This window comes from Saimiri boliviensis, chromosome 6 (assembly GCF_048565385.1).
Source record: "Saimiri boliviensis isolate mSaiBol1 chromosome 6, mSaiBol1.pri, whole genome shotgun sequence".
Classification (NCBI taxonomy): Eukaryota; Metazoa; Chordata; class Mammalia; order Primates; family Cebidae; genus Saimiri; species Saimiri boliviensis.
This window is the reverse complement of record NC_133454.1, coordinates 59,187,391-59,206,850: the sequence shown is the minus strand read 5'-3', so window position 1 is coordinate 59,206,850 and position 19,460 is coordinate 59,187,391. Positions and strand designations below refer to the sequence as shown.

Sequence of the window (19,460 nt, the reverse complement as noted above, 5' to 3'; positions counted from 1 at the left end):
TTTATTTTTGTAGTTCAATACTTTTTCTTTTTAATTCATACTGTACTTCCATGGCTCTAGCTACTTTACATTAAGATTTGGCTGGGCAGCCTTGTGTATTTCTAGGTACTAGCAGTAAGTGTTCCGACCTTGCGCACAGCGCCAGGCAAAGTACAGTTATAGATCCAAATACACACGGGCAGACAACTCAACTTCAGTCGACCTGCGTTCTTTCCCATATATGGCCCAGTGCAGGTGCTGGCGCTGCGCCCTCTGCCTCACCCCACTCCACCCCATGTCAGGATTATCTAGGGGCCACTATGGCCTCTGACCCATCCCTCCCCACCTGGAGTCTAGGTTGAGTTGAGGGAAAAGCACCATGGGTTTGGGAAGATGGTCTGGTCCATGCGGAGAGTAGTCTGGCCCTTGAGTGCAGGGGAGGAAAATGTGGGGAGCCACAGGCGATTGTTGGCAAAAATGACTGCTTTGACTATGCAATCTCGGCACATGGCACCCAAGCCCCAGGCCGATGCACCAGACAGAGCCAGCTGCCTTGCCTGGAGCAGAGGCCACCATTTTGCTTCTGCAATGTCTTATTGTACTGAGAGAAGCAAGGAGGGCTAAGAAATGACAATGTTCTTTAAGCCTTCAGAAGTTGGGGAGATCATCCAGCATCAGCTCCTCTTGGCAGGCAAGGTGCTGCTCATCAGCAGCCAAGACTCCAGTCTGGGCCCCGAGGCCTGCTGAGGATCTCAAGTCACAAGACCCCAGAGCTGTCGCACAGAACATCAAAACAGGGAGCTGGCTGGGCCCTTCACAGCCATGACCAGAGCAGAATTGAGGTAACAAGGCTGGGCAGAGAGGTGGGAAGCGAGCTCTCAAAACCGTGTGCAAATCCCTGCTCTGCACCATGGAAGCGAGCAGGGACCTTAAAAGATGGCCTTCCAAGAAAATGCTCCTCTCAGACCCAAAATGCATCTTCTGGAAGAAAACACAGAGGTGGAGGGGATTGGGGCCAACATGTTGGAGGTTGGGGGAATAAAAGTCAAGGAGTCAAGCAGTGAATGGGATGATTGTCCCATAGCCTAGAGACAAGTGGTGAGGATGGGGAGAGTCAGGACGGGTCCCTGGAGATTCCTCCTGGAGAAGCAAGCAGGGTATGAGGTGTAGGGAGAGCAGAGCCCTGCCATCTGGGGGAAGGGAGAAGATTGCTATTTCTCCTGAGGGCAGTAGGAGAGAAGGACTGGCTTTGGCTGCCCTGCAGAGCTTAAAGAAGTAGGATGGTATGGCACAGAAAGTACCATTCTGGGACGACAAGCACCCAGAAAGATACCGCCCCTAGTCCTTTCTCCAGGACCTCATCCTGGAACTGTAATAGGTATAGTTCAAGTTTGGGTGGGGGGCAGGGACACAGAGAGAATCCACTTCTCACAAAGCATTCCTCTCCAGCTCTCTTGGTCCTCCCCACGTCATGCCACGTTCTTAGTGTCAGTGCTCTAAGGCAACCCAAGGGTTTCAGCCAAAGCGTCATACTGAATCCAAACCCCATCTAGACAAAAGAGAAGTGCTACAACCAGAAATAGCTTCTCTCCACTGTTTCTTCTACCAATAAGGATGAAAGATAGATAGATGAAAGGCTTCACAGAGCCTAGAGACAGAAGATGGGCTCCGTCGGAAAGAATGTTCTCCCAAGAAAGTCCAAAGGAAGATCCCTTCACAAACTAGGCCAAAGAAGGAAGAAACCCTTCTAGGTGAATACTGAGCAATACATCAAGCTTGATCTCTCTCTCTCCCTGCACCACTGGGCCTCCCCAGCCCTCCTAGCCACTTAAAGAATAAACTTTAACGCAGACACTGCCCCACCACGCCTCTAAATACTGGGAAGCTTCAACCTCTGGGCGTGTTCCCTTTTGGCAGAGCAACTGACAAAGTCCACCCAGCATTCCCAGCCTCTGGCCTACCCCCCAAGATGATGCCAAAGCTAGAACCTACCTTAAAGATGATCTAGCCCAACTCCTTCCTGTGACAGGAGGATACTGAAGCTCAAAGAGGGGGACTGACTTGCCCAAGGCCACAGAGCTTCGTCAGTGGAAGAGTCAGAACCCAGGCCCAGGTCTCCCAACTGTCAGTGCAGTGCTCGTATACAGAGCTTCATGCAGCTGACCTTGCTGGCCTGAGATGTAATCCTCTTGTCTCCAGCGAGGCGGATGGCCAGGCTTGTCAATTCTTTCACAGTAAGCTGTAATGAAACTTTACATCCTATAGCTGTTCTTCACCTGGTACAGAACTGCAAATTCTTTAAAATTGCGTGCAAACTCTCAAACATTTTACCGCTTAAATCATTACAGAAAGACTCCTGTGTATCCCCAGTAAACAAAAAACAAACAAAAAAGCACTGGCCAGAAGAAATTACATAAGAAGTAATGATTCTGATGCTCTCTTGCAGACATCAACTAGCCAGGCTACTGGCCAGGAATACAATGCTATTTATTTGTTTCACTTATCTGCAAGGGTGAGTTAACATCTCATTCACAAGTTATTGACTAAGGGGAAAGAGATTTTGTTTGGGAACAAATAGAGTTGTTGGTTTTCTCCTGGTGTGATAGTCAAAAAATTATTAGAACTGAGAGAGCCCACAAGAAATCCATGATTCTTAAAGGACATTCCCTATAAGCACACATTGTCTACTGGGTTCGAATCACTAAAAAACCAGGAGAGTTCTTCTGACATACTCAGTGCTGCATTCCCTGCCACCACCTCCTCCTAAGAATGGTCCTGAGAGGTAAAGCAGATGCAAAACAACTCCCTGTGGCCACGTCTGCTCGGTCACTCGACTCCCAGCAAAGAACCCTTTTAAGTCATCCTGAAGGTCCCACCACAGCACCTTTAATAATTAAGTATCTTCAGTAAACAATTACATATGAAAGAAATTCAAAAATTTACAATTTTTGCATTCAGAATTTTCCTGGGAGTAGTTTTGGCTTCTGGCTGTGCCTAGGGAGAGACTTCCAGCAATGTGTACCATGCCTCCTTCCTTGGCTCAGGGCCCATAACCCTTGATCCCTTCCAGTGTCCCTCGCCCAAGGTCCTGGACAAGAACGGAACAAGGACCCATTGGCTGGTGGGCATATGCACTCTTCACAGGGATTACATGAAACTGCATTTCCTCCCACCTCCTCCTCTGGGGGAGGAATATCTACTCTAGCTGATGACCTGGAGCCTCCTCATCCTCCTCCCTTGGAGGATGATCTGGGCTTGGACCTTCCTGTTTTCTGATCCTGCCCTTAGGGAAATACCAAGGCCTTATTCTCACATGGAAAAGTCAAAAACTGTAATTGCCACAGGGAGTCAAAGGCCATTCTAAGAGAAAAATAGGACTTTATCTTTGGGGGTGAACGAGTGATAAAATCCTTTGTCCTCTGGGCTGCTGACCTAGGACATCTGGGGTTCCTTCTGCACCTGCATCAAGAAGCCCAGGAGAGGAACAGGCAAGCCTGAAGGGCTCTGCACACCAAACTGGCTGTGACTGTTTCCTGCATCTCCACAAGCTCTGCCTGGAGCTGCTGGGACTCTTTCGGTCATGACATGAGGAAATAGTATTTAGTGTATGAGTGATGATAAATGTGCCCAAAGGGCACCGTGAATTCAGATAAATGCATGGTGCTGCTGGGCCAATGCTGAAAAGGCCCTGAACGTCTCACTCTTTAGAGCTAGTGTCTTCCACTCCTTAATGATCTTACACCTCTCTGGGGCCAGAGACCAGAGCAGGATTTCTACTCCATCCCCTGCCAGAATCCCCATTCCCAAGTCTGAGAAACTTAGGATTTGGAATGGCTCCCTGGGGACATAGATTTCACTTGGCCTTTTCCTGGCCAAACACATGCACCTTTGCCAAGTCCTTCCAATGGCTTAGATGCTTTTTCCACATGCAAACTGTCTCAGACAATTGTCTCCATGGGCTAATGCTGGTTTGTTCCAAGAACAAATGATGCTGGCTACCCATCTTGGTGTTCACCACTCACAGTGTTCTGTGGGTAGACCCTGCACCCTGGATGAGGTGAGGGCTTTCTCTCCCTCTCTCAAATCCTGGAGGGCCCAGCACACCCTGACTCATCCTGGAAATCACACTGACAGCTCCAAGCGAAGGCCACAGAGCCATAGACCTGACTTGCCCTAAAAGAGGTTTAACAAGGTCAAAAATGCTCCACCCTGGCTAATAAACAATGTGCTCTTAGGGCACAGAGAAACAATAGGAATTTAGGCACTAAAAAGTGACACTTTGCCCAGATCCAGCCTGGGAGAAGACCAGAGAGAAAGCGAGTGGGGTAAGAAATTCCCAGCCCTTAGTGGGTCCACACCCTACACAGGTCGGAGGAAGGTGCAGGGGTGATGGAGGAGAGTATCCTTCAGAACACGAGTCTCGGGAGCCTGCCACCCCACAATGCAGCCTTCCTAGCTTTCCAAGCATCCTCTCCACCTGACGCTCAGTACAGTCTAGATCAAGTGGGTGGCCAACGCTATGAGTTTAGATTGGGCTCCCTTGATGCTTCTGTGTTCCCAAGAGAATGGCTGGGGAAGCCTGGGGTAGGGAAGAAAAGATTCTCTTTTATTTTGGAAACAAATCAAAAGAGGATTAAGGAATGAAGCACCTTAAGCAATGCCCACTTGAGACTTCTTTTTGCGACCCTAGGGTCTTCGTGGGCATAACTTTGGCTCAACAACATTTCCTTTCTAAGAGCCAAGAATGGCCAGCAAGGGAAGGGGTGGGGAACAGAGGGTGGGAGGAGGGAGATCAGGGGAGGTTGGTGCTGAGAGGCGGTTCCTGCCCTCCTCAGCCGCTCCACCAAAGGAAAACGCTGCTCCGGCCAGCACAGGGGGCGGGAGGTCCCGCTCCTTCTCCCTGGTACATAGGCATTATCTCTTTTTTAAAATCTGTATATAATATATATATTTATATTCTGTATATATATATTTATATATATATATTTATATGGTCTATGTACATGTATTGCACAGGCCTCTTGCAGTCACCCTGTTCCTGACTTGTCAATGATAGCGATTCCTCTTTTCTTCACTTTCCGACGTGTAGTCACGGGACCTGATGCCGTTCTGAAGGTTGATGAGTGAGTCCTTCATCTGCAAGACAGAAAACCCCACCCCAGGCCTGGGTCTGTGCTTTCAGTGGGATTCTTGACCTAGTAGCCCTCTCCCCACACCCGCCTAGGGCAGGCCTCCAACTATGCCACGGAGCTGACAAGAGTCAGGCACCTGAAGCAAGGATGGTTCTCAGGGCACAGTTTCAAACAGAAAGGGGACAGTCAGGCCGGGCGCCGTGACTCGCACCTGTAATCCCAGCACTTTGGGAGGCAGAAGTGGGAGGACTGCTTGAGGCCAGGAGTTTCAGACCAACCTGGGCAACACAGAGAAACCCATCTCTATAAAGAATTTAAGAATTAGCCAGGCCTTGTGATGTGCACCTGCAGTCCTAACTACTCGGGAGACTGCGGTGGGAAGATGGCTTGAACCCGGGAGTTTGAGACTGCAGTGAACTGTGACTGGACCACTGCACTCCAGCCTGGGCAGTAAGCAAGACCTTGCCTCTTAAAAGAAGGAGAGGGAAAGGGAGATGGAGAGAGAAAGAAAAGAAAAAAACGAGAGGAAAAAAGAAAGAAAGAAAGGAGACAGACAATCTAGCATGGGGAAGCCCTTGGGTAGAGCTTCCTGCGTTTCAGTGCTGAATCGAGAACTCTCTCGAAGCGTTCAACTGCTACAAAGAGCCTCTCAGGCTGCCACTGACTTCATCTACTTGATTCATCTGGTTTCTCTGTTGATCCTTAATATACCACATGCCTGTCTTTGTACATTTAGCCCCACTGTTCACCCCGCCTGGGAATCCTTGCACTCTTGCCTATTCCAATCTCACCCATCTGCTAAGGCTCAGAACAAATCCAAACTCTCTCCAGCTCCCAGTCATCCCTCTCCTTCACGGTCTCTCACACAGCACACACTAGGGCTCTGGACTGCAGTCATCTTTCATTGCTTGGTTTCATGTTTGCTGGGACTGGAACAGTGTCTAATCTTTCCCTTGTACACCCAGGGGCACCAGGCAGAAAACTAAGTAGATTCCTAGTTGGTGCCCATATCAGTAAATTAACACTTTTAGGTCATAGGTTGCAGTCTAAATGGAAGACTAGAATAGAGCCCAGCAGAATTCGAAAATGGCCCATCATACCACTACATAATTAAATACTCACATATTTAAATACTGTCTCTGGGTAAACTCCTCTGTTACAACATAAGACAACATTTCTGGGATAAATGGTTATGGATTTGGGTCTCTCTGCTTAATCTACCACTTTCTTCTCTCTGCTTCTTTTATATCTTCTGCTCAAGACAGAGGAGGGGCTCATTCTGTTCTTTTACAAGTTACTTTTTAAGGGTTTGAAACCAAACAACTTTCTTAATACTTAGAGCGTCCACTAGGCTATAAATCTGACAGCCCCAAGCCCTCAAGTTAAGGGGGCCCATTCTGAAAGACGGTTCTAGAGCTGGAAGAGATCCCTGGGTCATCCAGTCCAACTGCCCCAACTTAATTTACAAGTTCTTTATCTATCATCTTCTGGTCACCCCTTGAGCACTTCCAGTGCTGGAATCTCAGCTCTCTACAGTAGCCTGTTCCACTGCTGGACAGCATTAACCGCAAGTGGTTTGCATTTGATGACTTAAAAAAAAAAATTACTTTCTTAAACTTCTAGCCCCAGTTCAGTGCTCTGAACTTTTCCAGTAAACTCGACACTTCTTGGCCTGGTTGTCTGAAGACCATCCTGTTCTCCTCACCTCGACATTTCCTTCTCCTGGGTTTGCCTTCAATTCCACCAACCCTTCTTGAAATGACAAGATTTCCAAACTCCTCACTAAGCTTTTTGTCCTCTTTTGGTTAAAAATAATATGCCCTCCTTAAGTGTGGCAACAAAGCTAAACACATTCAACTGGGTCTTGATAGCTACATTAAGATTCTTTTCCCTTACTTTTTTTTTTTTTTTTTTTTTTGAGACTAAGTCTCACTCTGTTGTCCAGGCTGGAGGGCAGTGGCGCGATCTCAACTTGGTTCAAGCGATTCTCCTGCCTCAGCCGCTCAAGCAGCTGGGATTATAGCCGTGCACCACCATGCCCGGCTAATTTTTGTATTTTGAGTAGAGACAGGGTTTCTCCATGTTGGCCAGGCTGGTCTCAAACTCCTGACCTCAAATGATCCTCCCTCCTCAGCCTCCCAAAGTGTTGGAATTACAGGGGTGAGCCACCACGCCAAGCCTCCTTTTTTTTTTCCTTAGAGCTAAAATCAAACAATACAATGAAATAAAGTTTAATATTAATGAGCACTGCTCACATGCCATCAAATCCTGATGACAGTTCCATGAAGCTACATCTACAATTCTTATTTTATGAATGAAGAAACGGAAGCTCAATGTCCCTTGCTCAGGGTCACAAAATGAGTTAATGGCAAGGCTGGGATGCTATCTCAGCTCTGGCTGGTCACAAAATGTCAGAAAGACAACTCTTCAGGGAGAGAAGTTGTTGCATAGCAGAGTAAATCCTGAGTCTAATATTTTCCTGATAATTCTCTTGCACAGCAAAGGCAAGTTCCTGCTCTCTAGGAAACTGCGTGAAGGTACGTTTTATAAGATACTAAAATACTCTGGGGAAGTAGGAAGCTCCCTCCCCCAAGGAAACTAGGCTAATTATTGATTTTGCCTCAGGATGACTTCCCTAAATAGTTGGATCTAGCTTTGGGGGGGAATACAGGCAAACTGTACGACAAAGATGATGCTATGGAAAGAAGGCAGAGTGCAGCCATCTTCCCAGACGATCAGTGCAGTGCCACTGACTGTCAGAGGAGGGGGCGGTATACACTTGAAAAACTCAAAGACATGTCCTCTGGGAAGACAAATCTCTGTAAAAGGATTGTTGTGGCGCGGGGCGGTGGTTCTCTGTTTAAATGCCTGTCAGATGGTTCTGTGTTACCAAAGAAATAAAATTAGTTCTCCTTCCATCTAACCCACAGCTTTCCTGTTGCAAATTCAATGGGTCTTTACTGTTATTATTTTTTTAGAATACACCTGCATTTCTAGCAGCCCCTTCAAGGATGGTTTCCCTTTTACAACAATGCATGGCCTGGAAGAAGAATGAATTGGAGGGAGAAGTCTGGAGGGTGGTGATAGAGTCAAGGATCTTTCTCAGAGCTTAAGGGAAGGAGAACCCTCTCCCAAAGTCCAAGGCAAACAGAGAAGGTGGGGCATCTCACCTGGTCAAGGAGCATCACTGAGGATTTGATGATCTCCCTCCATTTTTGGAGCTCAGTATCGTGGTACTTTTGTTGGGACTCTAAGAGCTGGGCCCATTCTGTCTGAGACTGGGGTAACCTGTGGGGTAGAAGAAGGGGTACCCCAGCAGCTGGAGTTATGCTCAGCGAATTGTCCTGTGCTCCCAGACCCCTAAAGGACAGAGAGTCACATCAGAGTGCTTTGTCCTCTGCTCACTGGCCCTGGTTCCCCTGTGCCCCAGATCAGAAGAAGCTATAGGGACAGATTCTGAGTTTCCCCGTGGGCTCTTCCCAGAGGGCTATCCCTTGGACAAGGGCAGTGAGGCAGTCCCAAGGAGACTGGGAGACAGGTGTCATGGCACTGGGTGGGATGGAGGTGGAGGTGAGGGGACCAGGCCAGGATTACCTTTCTTGGAGCCTTAGACCCTGCCAGGCAGTGAGGGTCTGTGTGGTGTATTCCAACATCCAGAGTTTGTAGAAGAGCATCATGTTAAGGATGACCAGCAGCACCAGACTAGGAAGGAGACATGGGCAAAAAAAGCAACAGCAGTGAGATGTTGTGAAGAAACGGAACATCCCCCATCCCAGAGGCTGCTGTCCCTGACCGGTGGGCCATCCAAAGCATTGCAGTGAGTGAGTGAGCCAGAGGCACGCGGCAAGGGGGAGAGAGAGGAGCAGCCTAATCTGGAAGGGCCAGGATACAGCGGGAGGGCCATGGAGAGGGGCGTGGGATGAAGGCACTAGAAAGGAGAGATGCACAGGCACCCAGAGCCTGGGCACCTGGGGGAAGAGAGGTAAGGTGGAAAGGAAAAGAGATGAGGGGGTAAAACAGTAATCATAGAGCCAGTACCTGAAACAGATCCTAATGGGAGCAAGGAAGAAAAATGGGGAGGAGGCAGAGGTTAGAAAAGGCGAGTGTGGGGAAGGGGAAAATTGCACTGAAAATCAAGCCGGGAGTGAGTGAGAGTATATGAGGAAAAAATACTAGAAGCAAAGACACAGTGGACGAGGAGACCCAGCAAGGACAGGGCACGAGAAAGCAACAAGGGACAGACTCTTAGTATTTCATGGTTGCTATACTGAGAAAAGACTCCCCCCACCAACCCAACCTCAGGACGTAACTGAAGGGTGAGACTGAAGGAGGAATTCCAGTGGGTCCCTATCTCTGCCCATGATGCCGCTTACAGATGTTAGCAGAACTTCCCGCAAGCTGCAAAGTTCCCTGCCTCAACCTCATACCACCTGGCAGGGGTCGTGGAGACACGCTGAGGTTTCCCAGAGTCTGGGTCAGAATTGGTGAGAGACTGGGAAGGCAAGGATCATCCAGGGGCTGGAGGGTCTGTGAGGAATGAGAACACTGCAGAAATTCTCTCCTCTCAGCCACACTGGCTGCCTAACCATCACTGTATAACAAGCTCATGGGATGGAGAGATGAGGACATCATCGTGGGTAGAGAGGATCCAGAGACACACAGAACTGGATGCAAACCCTGGCTCATCACTTAAAAACCTCTTAACTTTTGATTAAGTTTCCTAGCTTCTCCAACCGAGGGACAATAATACCTACCCTACTGGGGCTGTTCTGTAGATGAAAGGGCATATATTGTAACATATCCAGGCACACTGTAGGCCCTACACAAAGGGTAGTTCCTATCATTAACAAAGAAGGTGTAGACACACATAAGAAGAGAGAAGATGACCAAAAAAATGAGAAGATAGGCTGGGCACAGTGGCTCACGCCTGTAATCCCAGCACTTTGGGGGACTGAGGTGGGTGGATCACTTAAGCTAGGGAGTTCAAAACCAGCTTGGGCAACATAGCAAAACCCCATCTCTACAAAAAAAAGTTTTTAAAAATTAGTCGGGTATGGTGACATGCACTTGTGGTCCCAGCTACTAGGGAAACTGAGGCAGGAGGCTTGCTTGAGCCTGAGAGGTGGAGGTTAGAGTGAGCTGAGATCGTGCTACTGCATTCCAGCCTGGGCCACAGAGTGAGACCCTGTCTCAAAAAAAAAAAAAAAAAAAAAAGAGAGAGAGAGAGATAAACAGAGATGGATAAAAGACCAGCAAAGAAAGAGTAGCTTAATAAAGCCTTAGGCTTTTCAAAGTGTGTGCCTTTACAAGTGGTGCTGTGTTTCTCATCTGTGCTTCTGGTACTGTGGAAGGTAGTCTTCCTTAAACTGACAGCACAAATTTGTGGGGCTACTCAGCTGTGTTCTCAGCCCTCTCTGAGTTGTCTGCAAGGCCTTTAAAAACTTTTCTGTTGAATTTCAATGACACGGCCTTTACTTTTATCAGCACACACGGGGTCATCTGAACACCCACCTCTTCAGCACATCCTGCTCATGATCTTGGTGCATGTATTTGGGTTTATGTTTGTTATCCTGTCTGTGCTAAGTGAAGGTCGGGGTAATACCCCTGTGTGCTGGCTGAGTGAAGGCTGCACGGTTGTCTAAACAGAGAAAGGAGGTGGCTGAGTCACACTGGAGCAGGCCTGTGGGGACAGGAGCCTGCCAAACAGGGCAAGCTGTGCTGTGTCAGCCCGTCCCATGTGCAGGCTGTTGGCAGACACCTGGCCTGGATCCTGTCGCATTGAATTAGAAAGTCTGATCATTCTAAACAACAAAACCCAAAAGTTAAACATGCTATACAATTTGCTTGGGGGTGCAGACCTTCTCTACTTAAAGTCAAAATGCAGAAAGAGCTTTAAACACAGAACTAACCTGAGGTTACAGTGGTCTAGCAACCAAAATCCAATACAAGAAAGAGATTTAACTTAACAGAACAATGGCATGAATCACATTAGATCGACTTTGCAAAGTGTGACTTTTACCAGTTTTAGAGTTGCTTTTGTTTTTAATTTTGTAATAATGTCTTCATTTCTTATGCTGTCATAAGAAGAATTTTGCATCCACTTTTATGTGACATTTTAAAGTTGGTGAGAGAGTCCACTTTATGTTCCTCATGACTTCCCGTCCTTTAAGTGGTCCCCAGGGTCATCCTGGACCTTGTTTTCTTTGTCACACTCTATACTCTCTACGGATGGTTTCATTCACACCATAGCTTCAGTGCTATAATTAAGCAGTGACTATAACCTACACTTGTCACCTGAGCTCCAGAACCATATCGGCACATATCTGTCACCTCTTCCTGGATAACCTATGGCACCTCAGCCATACCTGGAACTGTTAATGTCTTCTCTGGAAATGCTTTGCTCAATTCCAGATTTCTGTAATGACATGACCATTTGCGGTACCTTGAATCAGTAGTTCATCTTCCTTCCCTACATAACCAGATAGGTGATGAGTCTTTGCCTTCCAGGATCTCCCAGCTCCAAGCCTTCAGCCTGACAGCTGCTCTCACCTAGATCTCACAGCTCACCCTGACTGACCTCCCTGCCTCCAGTCTTTGCTTCTCGAATCCATCTGACATTTTGTTGTCAGAGTGACTTTTCTCTTTAGTACAAATCTGACCATGTCACTACTGGGCTTCCTTCAGAGTTTCCTGAGGGTGAGGCTGTGCTCTGCCTCTGCCTCTCTGAGAATGCTTCAGTGAGGCCGGGGTCACAGAAGCAAGACTGAACTGGAGGCAAGCTGGTGCACAGTGAACAGCAGTGTGCACTGTGCCCGCGTCTGGCCAGCTGCAGTGCTCCCACCCACCCATGCCCCACACTCTGAAAGCACACACCCATCCAAGGAAGGTATGGGACCATGCTGTGGGCTGAGCCAAGTGGAAGAGCTGTTCTTAGATGTCCTAGCTGCTCAAAATGGATAAAGTCCTGGGCAGGCGATGGCGTGGCCCCGTTCCTCAGATAGCTCACTGTGTTCTTCCATCTTACGTCTTCATTTCTTTTGTCTTTATTTTTCCCTGGGACAGCATCTTTCTATGCAAGTTACTGAGCCTGCTGTTTTATCATGTCATAGCAATTATTATAAATAGTCTACATTAAAATAAGCACCCACTTTTAATGTATTGTAGGCATTGATTTGTCTGGCTACCCTGCCAATGTGTGGGCTCCGGGAGTGCACAGTTCTAGTGCCTGGCACAGAGCAGATGCCCAGAACATCTAATGAACGAATGGACTCCTAAAATGCCCTGCAGCATCTCTCTGTTAGCATTTAACCATCTGTGCAGGAATTTGGAACATTCTATCTCTCTCGCCCACTTGAAACTAAATCCCTGAAGGGTATGGATGCTGCATGAGGCATTTCCTTCTGAAAGCCTAGCATACAGTAAATGCTGAATAAAGCAGAGAAAAAGTAGCAAAGAGATAAGCAACAAGCAGAGCAACCAGTCCAGACAGAGAAGACTAGAGGACAAAGAAGAAAACAGGGAAAACAGTAAGCGTGCTCAGATCCTTCAAGAGACAAGGGCTAAGGTACCAGGCTAGAAAGGGAAGGAGGTAAGGGCAGGGTAGGAGAACCTAGAGTCCCTTACACACAGCTGATAACCAGCAGCAGCTTGGACACGCTCTGCAGGTGGAAACCGTTGGGAGTGTCCTCAGGGATATGCCGCGTCTGCGTGGAACCTGCGGAGAGAATTAAAGAGACCGTCACTATGGTGACCCGCAAGTCCAGCAACTGCTGGTGGGACACTGGTCAAACAGCAAACTTCAGAGATTGATGGGAAAATGTCCAGGACACTGTGACAGCATAAATGCTGCCAACTCTCCAAGAGGAGAAGGTAAAATCCTCAAGGACAAGGTCATGGGCTGGGTCAGGTGATCACTGAACGAATGAGAGAATCAACAGGCCCATGTAACTAGGATATACATTCCCAAGACAAAGTGATCTTCAGCTATGGGAGGGGATGTAGCACTGGGGCAGGACTAAAGACAGCTGGCTTCTGGCTCTGGCTCTGTTCCTAGTAAGCTACATGACAGTGGACAAGTCAAGTAAGCTCTCTGAGAGTCGGTTTACTGAAATGCAATGTCAGTCAGAAATCTTAAATGCAAAACATATAACTCGGAAGTGCTAGAGGTGAAGCTAGGGGGGATGCAGAAGGCTGGCACTCTGCCCCCATTCTCCCCCTCTTCCTCTGCCTCCCCTGTCCCTACCCAGCTCAGTTAGTCAGTCTCTAAGGCACCTTTGAGCCTCAGGTTTCCATGATTCAGCAAAGACAAGGATGTGAACGGCGGGGTGGGAAGAGGAAGAAATATTAAGAGAGTCCATGGCCTGAGAGGCAAGCCTGGATTGGCCCATGGGGGTGAAGTTGAAGGGGGGCTGCCTTGGACTCCCTGATCTTTGTGTAATGAGGTAATCTCTGTGGTCTGAGCTCTGGCATCTCCTCAGTGTATTTCCCAAGAACTTGGAAGCTTCATACTATGCAGGTAAGCCATGAAACTAGGGCAACACAAAGGCATAAACACAAAGGCAGCTTTTGTTAATTAGACGAAACATATGGGTTCAGCTGGGGCTGAGGAACTTAAAGAGCAAAGAGAAACAGAGCATTGGGAGCCACAGCTATAGTGACTTACAGTCAAATTATATACAAATTACACCCAGCGTGCAAAATGAGTGTGTGTGTGCGTGCCTTGGCATGGGTATGCAGCTCCAACCCAAAGCCCACCCACCCCACCTGGCCCCACCTGGCCCCACCTGGCACACACCTGCCACATGTTTGATCCTGTGGCCCACATCCTCATCTGTGGGCGTGGTGACCGGGCTCATCACCTCTTCTAGGTGAGGGACTCGCAGGTGGGCGTGGGGACGCTTCCTCCTCCGCACCGTGGTCGTCTTGCTGGCCTTCTCTTTGGGAGATTGTCTGTGCATCTCAGCCAAATAAGTGCTCTCCGTTTTGGCCAGCTCACTCTCTATCAGAGACAAAAAGGCCACAGGAGAAGCCACCTTCAGCCCTCCAGATGCGACTCTCTGCAGGAACCATTTTTCTATTCTGTATTCTGGGAAGTTGGTTGGGCAGGCTGATGACCCTCAGGGATGCCCACAAGCCTCAGGACGTTCTTCTGGCACCCAGATCCAGTCAAACCCCTCCTTTGGGGTTATTCAATGTTGCAAGGAACCATATGTTCCCCATAGCTACACCCCCATGTATACAATTTGGGGCATACACTTCTTAAATAGATGCATTCGCAGGCATTTTACAGATCCTTCTCATCACAGAACCACCTGTATCACCAGATCTGTGGTTCCTTTTGGCATGAGGGGTGTTACAGATCCCTAAATGATCTCCTAAACATCCTAGACACAGTCTTTAAAAATGCACATGTCCACATACATGCAAAATTTGGTGTCTACTCCTGGAGCAGGCGTTGGAATCTCATGAAACTACTTCCCTTTTCAGCATCTGCCCTATTCTCAATAGCATTCTCCGGAATGGTGGGCAGCCACTGTGCAGCTCGCCGTCTCTGCAGCCCAGCTAGCAGCAAGGATTGTCGCACTCACCTAAATGGCGGAAGTAGTCCTCCAGCCCACTCCAGAAGTTCTTCTCGATGAAGGTTTTCACTAACCCCCAGGGCTGTTTTCGATAGCGCAGCTCTGTGGAGACCCTGAGGAGCAAGCCAGAAACAAGATCAGTCATCTCCTGGGTGGACCTGCCTCTGTTGGGGAAAAGGAAATTCAGGGTTAAGGCCAAAGTTGCTTCACATTTGTACTCAATTTTACAAGTTAAAAGGTCCTTCCACATCCATCGTATTTTCTGATCTCCATGACCACCCTCTGAGGTCAGTGGAACTGGTGGATCTACCACCATTTCACAGATGAGAAAACTGGGGTGTAGGTTATTTAAAAGTATCAGTCACCTAGGGCAACATAGTGAGACCCCCATCTCTTAAAAAAAAAAATTAGCCAGGGGCATGCCTGTAGTCCCAGGTAATGCAAGGTTAAAGTTGAAGATGCAGTGAGCCATGACTGCACCACTGCACTCCAGCCTAGGCAAGAGAATGAGAGCCTGTCTCAGGGAAAAAAAAAAAAAAAGGAGTATCATCTGCTGCCGGCCCTGGCTCCTGCCTCTCCACTGCACCCCAGACCTCACCGGCTCTTGCTCTTTTCCAAGCATTCTCTGTCCCAGTCACTGGTCGAACTTCTGCCCATACCTCCCGCAATATCAGCTCTTTCCTCTCCTATGCAATAGCTCTGCTCTTTGCCTCCCCCTTAGGTTCATCTGCATCTGTCAATAGATTCTACCAGGTAATCTATCCCACCTGTGACTAAGGCTGCCAGCCCAGCCTCATCCCCCTCCTCAGGGATGCCACCTCCAGCCACGTCCCAATGAGAGAAAGCCTGTACTTGGAGACACCTCACTCCTCAGCTCAACAACCGCTGACTAGACTGTGGATGGGCACCTTTCTGTACTGGTCCGTTCAAGGTCAACCAGCCACCTCTGCATGGCTGCAGAGAAAAGATGTGATTGGAAGATCTGAGGAACCTAGAATTAAGAAACCTAGGCACTGTGGAGGAAAGGATAAGAACAAGAGGGAGAGAGAAGAAAGGGAAATAAAAGAAGGAGGAAGAGAAGGAAGATGAAGGAGGAAGAGAAGGAAGCCTGAAAGAGGAGTGCATGTTCAGGAGGAAGCGCAGAACACCTACCCCCCAAAAGAAATTACCAAGAGAATGAAAAAGATGCATTTTTCAAGATCTCCTTTTTAAAATCTCTTTTTTAACAGACAGGGTCTTACTCAGTCTCCCAGGCTAAAGTACAGTTGTGCAATCATGGCTCATTGCAGCCTCAAACTCCTGGGCTTAAGAGATCCTCCCACCACAGACTCCCGAGTAGCTGGACTACAGTACATGCCACTACTCCTGGCTAACTTCTATTTTTTGCAGACACAGGGTCTCGCTACATTGCCCAGGCTGGTCTTGAACTCCTGGGCTCAAGCAATCCTCCTGCCTAAGCCTCCCAAAGTGTGGGAATACAGGCATGAAGCACAAAGATCCTTCTTGATGTGCACATGTTGATGCCCAACAGATCTCTGTGCAACCTTTTACCAAACTTTTATTTGAACAACATCAGTGAATTTTTGACTCCTTGCAACCAACAGAAATCAGGTCAACAGTCTGATGATTTTCAAATGGGTGTTTGTCTTGCCTTTTCAATTAGACTACAAGTTTCTTAAAATGTCAGGGTCTAAATTTCTTCCTTCCTTTGGAAGCACACCACAATGCCGAGAACTAATTATTCAGTCCATCGCTGTTCTCTGGACTCTGATATGTGCAGCCCCAGTTGGGTGCTGGGAATAAAGTGTGAGTGGAATAGAATTCCTGCCCTTGTGAAGCTCACTGTCTAATGACAATGCATGCAGCATGGTGGACGGGGCACAGGTTTCTGACACCAAGCTCTGGGCTTCAGTGCCTACTAGAGACACGACTCTTGGCAAAGTTGCTTAACTTATAGGAAACTCAGTTTTATCTAAAAAAATGAAGATAAATTCACCTCCTTGAGTTGTTCTAAAGACTTTGGTGAATGTAGATAGCCTATACTATATTACATAAGCCATAAAGCACCAACACTACACTGTATAAGCCACAGACAACCAATAAACAGCAGTAGCTATATGAGTTTTACTAATAAGATGCACAGAGTGGAAGAATGATTAATTAATTCTTTCAAAAGAGGGTGGTGGGTGAGCCTCAGAAGGCTTCAGAGAGAAGATAGAATAAAGAGAGTGAGCCGCCAAGCACACCCCGCCTCCTCCTTCCCCGCCAAGAGCACATGAACGTTCTCTAAGGTAGGGACCCCCATCTGACCACACCAGGCCCTCTACACACCACACCTGAGTCGGCTCTTGTTCCGAGCCACGCGGGTGAGGGTGTAGCGATTGATTGTGTAGAAGTAGTCGTGGTAGGGCACGTCGTGGGTGAGGACTTCGGCGTCTATCACGTAACATTCACTCTCCTGGCTCGCCTTGTACATGGTCTGCGGGCAGGAAAGGTCCATTGGACAAAAGTGAGGAAGAGCAAGATACTTGGAAAAGCACCTTCTCCAGCCTCCCCAAGCCCATCCCACCCCGCGACTTCGGAACAGAAGAAACAGAATCACTGGAATCAGCGGCATCTAAATGAGCAAGATGCCACCATCACTTTGGGGCAAAATGACACTTGTGCCCTGAAACTTCTTCCTGACATTTGCCCTTAATCCTTCAAGACAGAACACGGATTTTTCCAGACCGCTCTTCTGTGCATCCGCCCGCTCTGCTCACCTGTGTCTCCCTCACAGTGGCAGTTTTGGGAGCCAGAGGGTTGGTAAGGGTGATGGTGTAAAGAATCACTCGGCTCTGGTTTCCGTTCTCCTCCTTTTTCCATGGATGGAAGATGATATCTAAGGGTAGAGGACAGCCCTAGAATGAGGGAGGGGAAGGCAGAGCCCCCTCCCCAATCCAAGTTTCCCCTCCAAGTGACCTTCTTGACTGTGCTTACTACTGCCTGGCCCCCAAAAGGAAGCCAGTGGGAGCCTGAGGGCCTGTGGGGAGGCTGGGAAGAGGAGGAGTAGCTGAAGCAGAAAGAGGCTCATTGTAGCATTGTCAAAATTCTACACAAGGCTCCAGAATGCTGATTGTTCCTTGGGCTGGGACAGGAGGTCTTGGGGCCACCTACGAGGTGCTGGCAACACTGGTGTTACTGTGGCGAGGGTCCCTTGGGAACAAGTCCTCTCCTCTAAGCCATGACCTCCCCGTGCCCTGAGCATGCCCTCTCCTCTTGGCACACAGGATGGCTGATGGCCAAATGCTTTGTCACAGCTGGATGCTTAGTGCTCCCTGCTGTGGAAGGAGTTTGGAGGAAGGGGAGGAGGCAGAAGCACAGAGGGTCAGAGCCTGAACCCCCAGATCCTAGAGGTAAGGCCCGGCCTAGCTCTTCCTTAGCTGCATGAGGTGAGGCAAGCACTAACAGGTGAGTTCCAGCAGCCTCATCGATGCCTACACACAGGGTAGCTGTGAGGTCTGAATGAGATAACATCATGTGAGTGGCACAGAGTGGGTGCCGCCAGTGAGTGAGAGTTGCTGTGATTTACTAGACAGTGAGCCCTGTGAGGGCAGTGACAGGGCAGGCCTTAGGGGCCAGCATCAAGTGCCTAGTGTGCAGTGGGCAAAGGTGAAGCTACAGTGCTGGTGAAGAGAGAGGGCAACAGGGCCTGAGGGAGCTCCAGCACTGCAGAAGGCTGGAGAGAGGGTGTCTGGGCCATCAGGTGACCAAGGGAAGGAGGGTGTGTGGGGAGAGGAATAAGGAAGGGAAGGAAGCAGATGTAGAGAGGGAAGAAGCGAGGACAGAGTGGGAGGGTTGAGGGGTTCAGCCCCAGCAAAACAGACCAGAGAAGCGCCGCTGCTCCATGAAGTCCCGCTGGAAGGGTGAGTTGGTGAAGAGGAGGTCGTAGAGCTTGTCCACGCTGAAGTTGAAGACTTCATTCACGTACTGCCGGCCACTCAGGTCCTCATAGAAGGCCTGGACCTCCCCTGCACAATAGAAGACCAGGAAGTAGACGGTGACCACAGAGGGGCAGGGGGCCCCAGGGACATCCTCCAAGAGCACTTATGTCTCCGGCTAACATGGGCACAGCCACCAAGGCTATGGAGAGGCCATGGAGCAGGACAGCTGAGCTCACGGGCTTCATAGTTTACGACTTTGCTTTCGGTCTCTTTCATTTGCTGGGATGTGCACCATTTCCTTTAGCTGACACTCTGTCCATTCATTCTTTGTGTGGGAATGTAGGATTTGCTTTTACACTTTCAAACCTCCCTAAGTCCGTTGATCTCAGACTAAAATTCAAATAAATGACTACTTCCCAAAGTTGCCTAAAACCAAAGGATGGAGTTTTGAGAGTGTCCTCTGACAACAAATTGTAGTTGTAACCCACGGCATAGGTGTGTTTGAGGGGACATAGATTAATTTGGAAGACTCAGTGTACAGAACTGCTCCTAAGGCTGTGGCTGGCCCAACACACTGTGATCCCTAACTGCACTCCCGTAAGGCAGCCTGTTTCTACCATGATGCCCACATCTACTCCCCATTTTAAACTTAGGATCACAGCTTCATCATATTGCAAAATAGGTTAAAACCAGAATGAGCGGCACACAGAGCAAGGTGTGGGAGAACTCCAGAAGTGGAGCTTACTTTAGTCTCAGGGATGCAGCCCCTCCCACCGCCCCGGAACATCAATGCATCCAGTTACAGAATATTGCCAGCCAGAGAATTTCACCTGCAATCTGAATTTTCC

At 48.6% G+C, this 19,460-nt stretch overlaps 1 protein-coding gene across 16 annotated transcripts in view; it reads right to left on the bottom strand.

Annotated features, from left to right (window-relative positions):
* GRAMD1B (GRAM domain containing 1B) overlaps nucleotides 1–19,460 on the bottom strand; it is a 269,620-nt gene continuing 250,160 nt past the window's right edge. For 12 of the 16 annotated variants that reach the window (XM_074400747.1, XM_074400755.1, XM_074400748.1 and 9 more), the window contains 9 exons: nucleotides 18,556–18,699; nucleotides 17,452–17,570; nucleotides 17,026–17,168; nucleotides 14,699–14,802; nucleotides 13,906–14,109; nucleotides 12,735–12,825; nucleotides 8,706–8,813; nucleotides 8,282–8,471; nucleotides 1–5,115 (listed from right to left, as the gene is read on the bottom strand). In XM_074400747.1, the coding sequence (XP_074256848.1) occupies nucleotides 5,026–5,115; nucleotides 8,282–8,471; nucleotides 8,706–8,813; nucleotides 12,735–12,825; nucleotides 13,906–14,109; nucleotides 14,699–14,802; nucleotides 17,026–17,168; nucleotides 17,452–17,570; nucleotides 18,556–18,699 (1,193 nt within the window). In that variant the 3' untranslated portion in view covers nucleotides 1–5,025. The remainder of the gene's footprint in view (nucleotides 5,116–8,281; nucleotides 8,472–8,705; nucleotides 8,814–12,734; nucleotides 12,826–13,905; nucleotides 14,110–14,698; nucleotides 14,803–17,025; nucleotides 17,169–17,451; nucleotides 17,571–18,555; nucleotides 18,700–19,460) is intronic. The other 4 variants (XM_074400753.1, XM_074400762.1, XM_074400754.1 and 1 more) reach the window with 1 other exon arrangement.